Source organism: Pogona vitticeps, chromosome 2, assembly GCF_051106095.1.
Source record: "Pogona vitticeps strain Pit_001003342236 chromosome 2, PviZW2.1, whole genome shotgun sequence".
NCBI lineage: Eukaryota > Metazoa > Chordata > Lepidosauria > Squamata > Agamidae > Pogona > Pogona vitticeps.
In genome coordinates, this window is record NC_135784.1 from 9,851,380 (window position 1) to 9,863,588 (window position 12,209).

Below are 12,209 nucleotides of genomic sequence, written 5' to 3' on the forward strand. Positions count from 1 at the left end.
CTGGGCAACTTTGGTCAAGGCGAGTGGATTTTTTTTGGTATTTTGATTGATTGATTTGTCTTGTCAGGATGAGGAAGGGGTCAAAACAGCCTTCAGTGCTGTGTTGGTCTACGAGTCCAGGTTCAGAGATTGCCCTTTTTGCAGTGGCTCCAGGAGTGAAGGTCTTTCACAAAAGGGGCCGCAAATGGTATTGAGACCCTCATCTGCCACATTCACGGTTTCTACCACAAGGCGAATGACGCCACTTAGAGGAAGAGCGGGGAGATGTTGGAAGCCGAGACCCTCCACGGGAATGTGGTTCCTAACTCGGATGGGACCTTCCTCACCTTGCTCAGTATTGAGTTTGACCCGGAGGAGTGGAAACAATATCTTTGCACCACGGAGCACGATAGCCTGCTCGGGGATCCTAACCCAGCTGTGGAGCAGCCTGGAAAGAACCTGGAAGGGATGAGGAGGAAGACCAGCTGAAGGTCAGTATCTTGGGTAGGGGTGTCTGGTGTACACCTGGTTGCAGAACTGGATGTGCCATCAGCCGTGCAACGGAGACACACCTTCCTGAATGGAGAATATGACTGCCTGTCTGAAGTAAATGGAACAGGATCATGGGCTAGGACATTCAAGACAGCTCCGTGGTTGGGAATACAGGAAAGGCCCTGAAGGTAGATCAGAATGAAGGTCATCTTTCTAGCCCTAGCATTTGGTCCAGGCAGGGATCAGCCACCAGCCCCAGCAGGAAACTATTCATCAGAAGGGATGGCATTCGTGTGGTTGCACTCCCAGGTCCAAATTAGTGTAGTGTAGTAAGGTGCACTCGAGGAGGCTCCTTGAATCCCTGGGGTATTCAGTGATTCAGCTCACCCAAAAATTCCTCTGACAAGCCTACTCTAAATGCAACATATTGTAGCAGAGCAAGGCACCGAGAGAAGTTGTGTTTCAATCCATAGAGTTTATGAAGGAGTATATCCACTCCCAGCCTTGTGGTAATATATTTCTCTTCCCTCCTCGTGTCCTATTCCTTTCTTTTTCTCTTGCACCTCTGCTGCTCCTAAGGTGTTTTTTGACCTGGTGGATCCGTCTTTTCCTCTAATGCACCTTCTGCTACCCTGACTAGAACTTCCACCCGGAACTATCTCTAGCCTCCTGGTTTTCTCTGTGACCCTTCTCATCTCTCTATCTTCCCATTCTCCCCATGAAGGGGTCACTCCTCAAACAGGTCATATGTTGTGTCTCTGGGGCTCCTTGAGATTCTCGCTCCTCTTCTCAGGAAACGACGGAAATCCAGTCAGGATGGGTTCAGCCCAAGTTTCTCTCTCACATAGACAACCTGTGACAAGGTGTTTCAAGCTCATCTGGATGTCTCATAAGAGGTCTTTTCATTGCTGCAATGATGCCAGGCAATTCCAAAACTTGTTAGTTCTGTAGAAGTTCATTTATTTAATGTACTAAATTTTAAAAAAGGAAGGGAGTCTTACAGGCATGAGGAAAAAATTGTAGGTACAGATCTTCAAATCCAAACATCATACAGTTATGCAAAAACTGGAGGCTTAAAATACCTCATTGCACCTTGTAAAAAGAAGCAGGAATTTAAATTTAGATAATAGGGAAAATTTAAGATGTGTTTGAATCTAAAATACAAACACATTAAAACAATGGAGCTCATTATCTAGAAAGACAGAGAATACATTTTAAGAACACTTTAGACTTCCAAAGAATACAATGAAAAAAAGGAAAAAAAGTGTATCATTTTCAATGAAAGGTATGCAAAAGTATTTAAACATTAAAAATGAATATAAACAAAGTTTAAAAAGCACTATTGGATGCAAGTGTGTTGTTAACAGAGAGAAAATTGTGTTTTCACACAGCCATGTGTAAAATCCATGGTTGGATGTCACTGCCTCACCATTATCTTTCCGCTCTTCCAAGGACTTTCATCCGGCATCAGTTCCATCGTCTGTCGTACTCCATGAAACCAAACATCTACGGTTCTCTGTTCCTTTCTAATAACAGTTTGTGGAAAATCTCCCCCAATATTTATATTCCTTTCTCCTGCATCAGTCAGAAAAACCAAATCTTCCCAAAGGCTTGGGTTTCCCAGCCTCAGAGAAGCTTAGATGTTAAGGATCAAAGGACTTGGTCACCGCCAACCCAGTGCAGTTCAGGGCCCGCAGAGATCAGAGCTTGAAAAACCAAAATTTCCATATCTTCCAATAACCCCTGCCATTACAAAGCAGTATACTCTCAATACAATAGCTTGGAAACACAGTTTTTCATCAATAAAACAATATATATTTTTGTTCATAAAAAAAATAGAGAAAACAAAGTAATTGGTACTCTCTTTAAAACTCAATTATTATTATTAATTAGTAACAGCTTCTCTCTCTTCACTACTTGCTTTTCTTTCATCAGTTAGCCTTAGAACATCCACTATTTTCTCTTTTTACACTAATTTTGTAAAAGCTTCTGTTGCACAATGTATGCTTATTTTCATTTTTATAGCACATGGTTCCATGTCTACTTTCTGACATCTCTATGTCAAATAACATAAGTAAAACACATCACAAGTGGTACTTCAAAATGCACTCAAGTTTTTGTCTTTTCTGTTTAGCAGTACGTCAGCCTTTGGTTGTTTATTCTTTCCAGTGAAAACCAGCACAAACCTCAATCAGCTCTTTATGCCTTATCAGGAGCTGTGAATAAAGCTCCCTCCAAGTTCCATGCATTTATGTGGTTTCTCCCTAAAGTGAGTCCTTTGATGTAACCTAAGGTGACCACTCTGACTAAAGCTCTTTCCACATTCCATGCATTTATGTGGTTTCTCCCCAGTGTGAGTCCTCTCATGTGACCTAAGGTGATCACTGCGACTAAAGCTCTTTCCACATTCCATGCATTTATGTGGTTTCTCCCCAGTGTGAGTTCTTTCATGTGACCTAAGGTGATCACTGCGACTAAAGCTCTTTCCACATTCCATGCATTTATGTGGTTTCTCCCCAGTGTGAGTCCTCTCATGTGACCTAAGGTGATCACTGCGACTAAAGCTCTTTCCACATTCCATGCATTTATGTGGTTTCTCCCCAGTGTGAGTTCTTTCATGTGACCTAAGGTGATCACTGCGACTAAAGCTCTTTCCACATTCCATGCATTTACGCGGTTTCTCCCCAGTGTGTTCTTTCATGTAACCTAAGTGTACCACTCTGACTAAAACTCTTTCCACATTCTATGCATTTATGTGGTTTCTCCCCAGTGTGAGTCATTTGATGTAACCTAAGTTCACCACTGCGACTAAAGCTCTTTCCACATTCCATGCATTTATGTGGTTTCTCCCCAGTGTGAGTCATTTGATGTAACCTAAGTTCACCACTGCGACTAAAGCTCTTTCCACATTCCATGCATTTATGTGGTTTCTCCCCAGTGTGAGTCCTTTCATGTGACCTAAGGTGATCACTGCGACTAAAGCTCTTTCCACATTCCATGCATTTATGTGGCTTCTCCCCAGTGTGAGTCCTTTGATGTGACCTAAGCACATCACTCCGACTAAAGCTTTTTCCACATTCAATGCATTTATGTGGTTTCTCCCCAGTGTGAATACTTTGATGTAACCTAAGTTGACCACTCTGACTAAAATTCTTTCCACATTCCATGCATTTATACGGTTTCTCCCCAGTGTGAGTCATTTGATGTAACCTAAGTTCACCACTGCGACTAAAGCTCTTTCCACATTCCATGCATTTATGTGGTTTCTCCCCAGTGTGAGTCCTTTCATGTGATCTAAGGTTACTACTCTGACTAAAATTCTTTCCACACTTTATGCATATATGTGGTTTCTCTCCTGTATGGGTTCTTTCATGTTTCCTAAGGTCACCACTGTGACTAAAGCTCTTTCCACATTCCGTACATGGATACAGTTTCTCCCCAGTGTGTGTTCTTTCATGTAACCTAAGTTCACTACTCTGTCTAAAACTCTTTCCACATTCTATGCATTTATGTGGTTTCTCCCCAGTGTGAGTCATTTGATGTAACCTAAGTTCACCACTGCGACTAAAGCTCTTTCCACATTCCATGCATTTATGTGGTTTCTCCCCAGTGTGAGTCCTCTCATGTGACCTAAGGTGATCACTGCGACTAAAGCTCTTTCCACATTCTATGCATTTATGTGGTTTCTCCCCAGTGTGAGTCCTTTCATGTGATCTAAGGTTACTACTCTGACTAAAATTCTTTCCACACTCTATGCATATATGTGGTTTCTCTCCTGTATGGGTTCTTTCATGTTTCCTAAGGTCACCACTGTGACTAAAGCTCTTTCCACATTCCGTACATGGATACAGTTTCTTCCCTGCATGTGTTCTTTGATGTCTACTGACGTGACATGAATTGATGTGGCTTCTTCCCTGTTTCAGTCCTTTCATGTCAAGTCCATGCCTGCCCATTTTGATTTTCAATTCTATGTTTTCTTGCTTGATTATGAGTTCCTGCGCAGGTTGCCCCAGATGTTGCTGGGCAATACTTCTTCTCTTCTTCATCATCATCTGGTAGATTAGAAAAAGAAGAGAAACAACCACTTCCAATATCTGGAGGAATAAGAAATGATATGTTTGGCCTCCGCCTGAGTCACAGAGCATGAAAGAAAGACAGACAAAAAGGTGAGGGAAGAGAACTAGTGAGGGGATGAGGCCGGAGCTGAGAATGTTCCTTTCGGCTAGAGGTTGGAAGGGCTCTTCACTGAGGAACCTTATCGACGGATGACTAATGCCAAAATAAGTACATCAAATTCAAAGTATGTTAACTTCTTTTCCTTCTCACATTCTCCCCAATGATTGTACTTCAGTTTCCAGAAAATTAGAAAGGAGTTTCTGAAAGTTGATTAAAGAGGAATCAAATATTTGAATTAAATGATTGTTTGTAGTGTAGCAGAAATGAATAACAAGAGGGGAAAAAAGGACAGTGTTAGAAAGGAAGAGTAAAAGCGGATGCAGTTAGATTATTGGACTCGAGAACGGGGAAAGAACAGTGATCAATGCCAGGAATGGACAATGTCTGCAGAAATTATTATTCAGAGGGAGAAGTGAAAGGACAGGTCCATGAAAGGGATGGGATGTACAGCTTATAAATGCTGTTATAGGTAGAGAATCAGCAGGAAGTTCTGAAAACAGGATAGGTAAGAATTTGATAAACCCCATTTGTAAAAATTAAAGCAATCATGTATACATTCAAATAGAGAAGGTATTCGACCCCAACAAAATTAAATATTACAAATTCTAAATATTAAATTTCTCTCTTCTTCAGGCAGCAGAACAAGAGAAACAGAAAGGCAGCCAAGAAAGAAACCAACCTCGCAGGCAGGCGGGCAGGCAGGCAGGCCTCGGAGATAAAAGTTCCCCCATCCCAGTGAGGAGGGAGCAACAGCAGGGCACCAGAGAGCAACAGGACATGCTTCCTGCTAACACATGTGATGAAAGCAGCAGCATACAAGAGTGTATTTCACCCACAATCTATTTTAAAAATTTTTACTCCACCTTTCTCCTTTAAAAGCACCCAAGGCAGCTATAAATCTTTAAAACACAAGGTTTAAAAGTTTGGAACAGGAAGTGTAGAAATCAAAGCCTTTTATAATCTTTATTGGAAGTTTATGTTGTATCAGCTGGAAGAGATACAACAGAGACCTTTGGGTAGAGTGGGCGGCATATAAATTAAATAAATAAATAAATAAATAAATAAATAAATAAATAAATAAATAAATAAATAAATAAGTGTTATAAGTTGGAGAAAGATTATTGAAACTTATCAAAGCAATTTATACTCAACAAAAGGCAAAAGTGAGAATCAATGGAGAGTCGACGAAAGAAATACAAATAGAGAAAGGTACTAGACACTCTCACCACTATTTATCTTGACTCTAGAAATCTTAACTGAACAAATCAGAGATAAAAAGGAATGAAAAGGACTGAAAGTAAGGTCATACTTATAAACTCCAAACTTTTGCGGATAATTTAGTCATTATACTGGAAGATCCATTGGACTCAATAGAAGATTTGATGGAGATGCTGAAAAACTTTGGTGATATGGCAGGAATCAGAATAAAACAAAAGAAAACAAAAATACTTGTTAAAAATATGAGAGAACAAGAATGACAGAAGTTAATAGAAAAGACTAACTGCCAAGAGGAAAAGAGAATTAGATATTTAGGGATTCAAATTACAAAGAAGAAGAGCACATTATTCAAAGATAATTATATGAAATTGATTAAAGAGATACAGATCAACTTGGAGAGATGGGCCAAGTTACAGCTATCATTGATGGGAAGAATTGCAACTATCAAAATGAATGTCCTGACAATCCCTATAATATTAAAGCAGCCCTTTTTCAAGAACTCAATAAGATAATTATGAGATTTGTATGGCAAGGTAAAAAAAAAAATCTAGAATTAAAATTAAAGCAATGCAAGATGCCAAACAGAGGGTCGGTTTTGGCCTTCCAGATTGGGTTCTGTATTATAGATCCTGTGTATTAGATTGGATAAAAGAATGGATAACTTTGGAAAATGATAGATTACTCAATTTGGAAGGACATGATTTGCAGTTCGGCTGGCATGCTTTTTTATGGTGTAAAAAGGATAAAGAACAAAAACATTTTAATTCACATATGATAAGAAGAGCTTTATTAGGAACTTAGAAAAAGATTATTCAACAAATTTACCAAAAAACACCAGTACTGGTATCACCTATAGAGGCCGTTACACAACCTAATCTTATAACGAAAGCAAAATTTCTAAGATATCAAGATTTATTTAAAAAGGATTGTGAGTAAAGGTCTAAAGAAGAATTAGAGACACAGAATATTTACATAGACTGGTGGTCCAGAGCTCAGCTGCAATCTAGATACAGAAAAGACAAAATAGAGGGTTTAATATCAAGCAAAGTGTATAGTTATATATATATATAGTCATCAGAGCCAGAATTCTTTATGCCAAAAACTGGAAAAGTCCGGTGGTACCGAAACAAGAAGATCTTATGGAGAAGATAAGGGAAACGGCAGAAATGGACATTCTGTCAGAAGTGATGAAGGACTGTCCTTTACAAAAGGTAACTGAAAGACGGGACTTATTCTACAAATGGTTAGAGTCACCAGACAATGCTTGAATAAGATAGAGCAAAATTTGAGCTAAAATCTGGAAGGCAGAAAATAGTAGAAAAGCAGAATTTGAATTTTGATATTGCAATATGAATAGAATGGATGCCAGCATATTTTGTTTCTTCTCTCCACTCAACCCATACTCTTTTTTCCACTCACACCTGCTTCTTACCTTCTGTACCCCATACCCTAACCCAAGCTATTAAGACAATAAGAAAAGGGGAATCGTGACCATGCTGCCATCTCTTTTGCCATGCATGTTGGGGGGAGAGTGTCAAGCAAATCTGACACAAAAACCCTTGATTTCCAAAGGGTGGACTTCCCTCAGGTGAGGAAGCTAGATGAAAGGGAAGGTAAAAAGGAAAAAAGAAAAGAAAAATCTCTCCAGAGGGTATGGAGTCTGTTGGAAGGGGACTACAAGGCCATCAAGTCCAACCCCCTCTTCAGTGCAGGAATACGGTTGAAGCATATCTGCCAGGGGATGATCTAAGTTTTTCTTGAATGTCTCCAGTGTTGGGGCACTCCAAAGTAGTTGAAACATAAAACATTGAAGGGAGCCGGAGGCTGTACGCCATACATCTGGGCTCTGCTTGGTAACCTAAATATATAAGGATGTTGGGGTACACTTCCCTCTAGACAGTGTGGGGGATCCTACAGGGAGGTCATCAAAGGGAGGTGGTCACACCCCAAATATCAATAGGTGATCAATTTGAGTCTCGAGAGACTATGGTAACATGTTCTGTACGGAGGACTTGGAACAGTGTCTAGTGTAGCTGAGAAGGCCAATTTGAGAATGACAGTCCTTTCCACACTTGAAGACAAATACTATATACTCTCTCTCTCTCTCTCTCTCTCTCTATATATATATATATATATATATACACACACACACACACACACACACACACACCCTGTTTCCCCAAAAATAAGACCTAACCGGAAAATAAGCCCTAGTATGATTATCAAGGATGATCATAATGTAAGCCCTACCCCAAAAATGAACCCCAGTTAAGTGAAACCCTGCCCTCCACCCTTGTGCAGCAACCAGGAGATGACATGGCTGTATTTGAATGAATGTAGATATTTGTACAGAGAGAAGACTCCCTGGAAAAGATGCTGATGTTAGGAAAGTTTGAGGGCAAGAGGAGAAGGGGACGACAGACGATGAAATGGTTGGACAGCGTCATCGAAGCTATCAAGATGAATTTGACCCAACTCCGGGAGGCAGTGGAAGACAGGAGGGCCTGGCGTGCTCTAGTCCATGGGGTCACAAAGAGTTGGACATGACTAAACGACTAAACAACAACAACAAAATATCTTTGTACAGGAAAAAATGAAAGATCCCCTGAAAATGAGCCCTAATGCATTTTTGGAGCAAAAATTAATGTAAGACCCTATATGTTGTTGCACATATTTACAGTTATATGGTTGATCTGGACTCAAAAATGGGATAGCTTATCAGAGGCGGTCTCCGAGAATTCGAGAAGGTATGTTAAAGAAAGCTGGAAAATGTTTTATGATTGGGCCCAGAAACAAATATGAGTAGAGAATATAACATTTGTTATGGATTTTATTATTCTAATACAGTTACGGAGTCAAAATTATACTAGATATTGTATTACTGTAAACACTTCCCTGTATGTATGTATTTGTATTCCTTTGATTGTTATCTATTTGTCTGTTACATAATAAAAAATATGCGGGGGGAAAAAGTATCTGACCTAAAAAATTCCCATCCGTCCTGAAATCCCCTCTCCTTTAGTGCTTCCTTCCATGGAATTTCAGCCATTTATTTCCTAAATTTACAAAAAATTGACTTTCTTGAAGTCTGGAATGCTTATGGTAGAATAAGACGGGACTTATTCTACAAATGGTTACATGTGGTTAGACAAAAGGGATGTGGTGGCGCGCCGGGCTAAACTGCAGAAGCCTTTGTGTGCTGCCGGGTCAGAAGACCAGCAGTCGTAAGATCGTAAGATCGAATACACACAACGGAGTGAGCTCCCGTCGCTTTGTCCCAGCTTCTCGCCAACGTAGCAGTTTGAAAGCATGTAAATGTGAGTAGATAAATAGGTACCATCTCGCTGGGAAGGTAAACAGCATTCCGTGTATAGCTGCGCTGGCCACGTGACAACGGAAACTGTCTTCGGACAAACGCTGGCTCTACGGCTTGGAAACGGGGATGAGCACCACGCCCTAGAGTCGAACACGACTGACTAAAATGTCAAGGTGAACCTTTACCTTTATCTAGAATGCTTACACTTGGCTTTCCCTTCCCACTGTAAATTTCGAGAGAGGGTGGTCACCCCCACCTACGGCTCCCACCACTTCAACCTCATTAACAAGATCCTCCCTGTTGGTTGAGATGAGATCTAAAATAGCTGTTCCCCTTGTTGCCTCTTCCACTTTCTGGACCATGAGATTGTCTGCAAGACCAGAAAGGAATTTGTTGAAACTTGTGTTCTTGGCAGAGTCTAACAACCATCATATATCGGGATGGATGAAATCTCCCATTACTACTGCATCTTTCCCTTTTGAATGTGAGGCCATCTGCTCCAGGAAGGCTTGGGACTATCTCTGCATGGACCAATCCGGGGAGTGACAGGGGGTCCAGGCAGGGACACAGCTGCGCAATTCGTCTAAGAGGGAAGTGAGTGGATAGGACCACGGGCACCATCTGGCTCTCCATTGACCGTGTTGGGTCCAGAGGAACGCCCAGCGAGTGTTGGGAACCATGCAAATCACAGGCATCAGGGGCACCTAGTTGGAGGACCCCGTCTTGTTTGGGATCAAGCCTCAGTCTATTGTCCCTTTTATCCTCTCACAGAAGGAGAAGGTGGGAACAGAACTGGCATTACCTGTTAATCAGTTATCAGAGTCCGAAGTACATGTTGATGGTGAAAAGCAAATTTCCCCAGTCTGGCTTGTCTGTTCAGGGGGAACAAGAAGGCAGGCTTGAAGGGGAAACCCCACAAATCCCAAATCAGGATGACCAAGGCTTGCCTCTTATCAACAGGACCTGCCCTTGGTGAGCATGTGCTCGGAGTGAGCAAGACCGAGATTTCTTTAAAAAATAAGATGAAAGAAAACCAGACCCCCAAACACCACCACTTTGCACATCTTCAAAGAAGAAGTGTGGTGTCGTGGATGGAGAACCAGACTGGAAACCAGGAGACCTGGATTCAAATCCCTGCTGGGCCAGAGAAACTGAGAGGAGAGAGAGTGTGTAGCAAGGCTACTTGAGCCACCTCTTGAAATCTCACTTACCTTGCAAATGTTGGAGGGATCTGGGATTTGGTTCTTTCTTTTTGGTCACAAAAAAAGCAAAGAGAATTCCACTCAGTCTCGCCCCTTCCTAGGAGAAAAGAAAAATAGAAAAGATCAACCTGGAGGTTTTACAGATAAAGCAAACCAAAAACATTTCCTTCCAGGATGTGCTTCTGTCATGTTCTTATTGATCGGGCCTACATACCCTCTCTCTTCTTCAGGCAGCAGAACAAGAGAAACAGAAAGGCAGCCAAGAAAGAAACCAACCTCGCAGGCAGGCGGGCAGGCAGGCAGGCCTCAGAGATAAAAGTTCCCCCATCCCAGTGAGGAGGGGGCAACAGCAGGGAACCAGAGAGCAACAGGCCATGCTTCCTGCTGACAAATAGTGATGAAAGCAGCAGCATACAAGAGTGTATTTCACCCACAATTTATTTAAAATATTTTTACTCCATCTTTCTCCTTTAAAAGCACCCAAGGCGACTTATGTAAATCATTAAAACACAATATTTAGAAGTTAAAAACAGGAAGTCTAGATATCTTAAAAAAGAATCAACCCAAACCTACTCTAAAATGGTAAACAAAATCAACATCTCGAAAACACAAAACACAGTGTGATGTACTGCACCGAGGTTTGCACCAGGCCCTCTGTTGTCGTGAGACCGTTTGTTATTTCTGTCACTTCAGGGATTCTAACACAGGGGGCATCTCCAAAGGGGCTCCTCGGCCTCCGCGCCCTCCGTGCCAAGTGCCCTGTGTTGTGGGGTTGCCAGCCCAAGTTCCGGTCTCAGGACTTTTCTTGCCTGATGTCTTCCAACCCCCAACCTTGTTTAGGCTTTGCTCTCCCCATTGAGCTCACTACCAAACCCCACAGGGGTTTCGAAGGGGGGCAACCGAGGGTGGGGGGGTCTTGGTGGTGGTTCCCCCTGCTGTAAAACAAAGCGTTTCATGATCAATTGGTCTGGAACAGACCCTTCAGAGCCATTGACTCTGCAAAAGACCTGCCAGGAGAGGAAATGCCCCAGGAGAGGCTGGGTTCCCATTGGGTCCTTCTTTCCTCCTGCCCTCCATGTGGAAGGACCGGAGCTCCTCCGGCCTCTTTCCAAAGCCCCCTTTGCTCCACCCCATGGAGACCCACGAATTGGAGGCAGGAGGGAGAACCCCTAGGAAGAGGGGCAGGTCTTTTGCACAGCCGATGGCCCTGAATTGTGCCTTCAGGACCCAAAGACCAGAAAAATTTTGGGTGAGGAACAAATTCCAAGAACGTTCCTGGGGAGATTTCCAGTTCAGGCTCCGCTAGGAAACCTCCCACGGAGGAAAGTCCACCACCTTCTCTCTCCTGCTTGCCTTTCAGAAAAAAACAGTCTGTGTTCGCAAGTAACAACACAACAAGGAAGCTGCCAAGTCGGGGTGTGTGCGTGTGTGTGTCTTCCCTCCTCCTCCTCCTCCTGCAGTTGATCCTCAGCCCTCCTCTCTGCCAGATCATCCAGGAATAGAGAGAAGACCTTGTGTGCAAAATGGCAACCGGTCCAGGAGATGTTCCCCCTCGGAGGGAAAGTTCAGGAAGGACCCCCCCACCCTCACAAACTCCACTTCTCCTGCCCGCCCCCCAAGTCCTCCACCACCCACCTGCCCCCCAGTGCTGCCCCCTTTCCTCTCCAGCCCCACCTGCGACTTTGTCCTTTTAAGGGAGGGGGGGTGTCCTACGTCTTTATAGAAGGAACAGGTGCTGGCAGGATTCAGGGGAAGGCAGGGTCTCCTTAAAACCTCCCCCCCCGACACACACAAACACACACACACACACACACACACGCACGCAC

At 42.7% G+C, this 12,209-nt stretch overlaps 2 protein-coding genes across 3 annotated transcripts in view; one reads left to right on the plus strand and one right to left on the minus strand.

Annotated features, from left to right (window-relative positions):
• LOC140703737 (uncharacterized) overlaps positions 1-12,209 on the plus strand; it is a 465,058-nt gene that overhangs the window by 344,323 nt on the left and 108,526 nt on the right. The window lies entirely within an intron of this gene.
• The window catches only part of LOC144587409 (uncharacterized), a 36,043-nt gene that overhangs the window by 23,501 nt on the left and 333 nt on the right, over positions 1-12,209 (minus strand). The window contains exons 1-4 of one of the 2 annotated variants that reach the window (XM_078387991.1): positions 10,660-11,947; positions 10,393-10,480; positions 3,178-4,523; positions 2,760-3,095 (exon numbers count right to left, since the gene is read on the minus strand). In XM_078387991.1, coding sequence (XP_078244117.1) covers positions 2,760-3,095; positions 3,178-4,523 — 1,682 coding nt within the window. In that variant the 5' untranslated portion in view covers positions 10,393-10,480; positions 10,660-11,947. Of the gene's footprint in view, positions 1-2,759; positions 3,096-3,177; positions 4,524-5,420; positions 9,552-10,392; positions 10,481-10,659; positions 11,948-12,209 lie in introns of those variants that run through there. The other variant, XR_013542557.1, reaches the window with a different exon arrangement.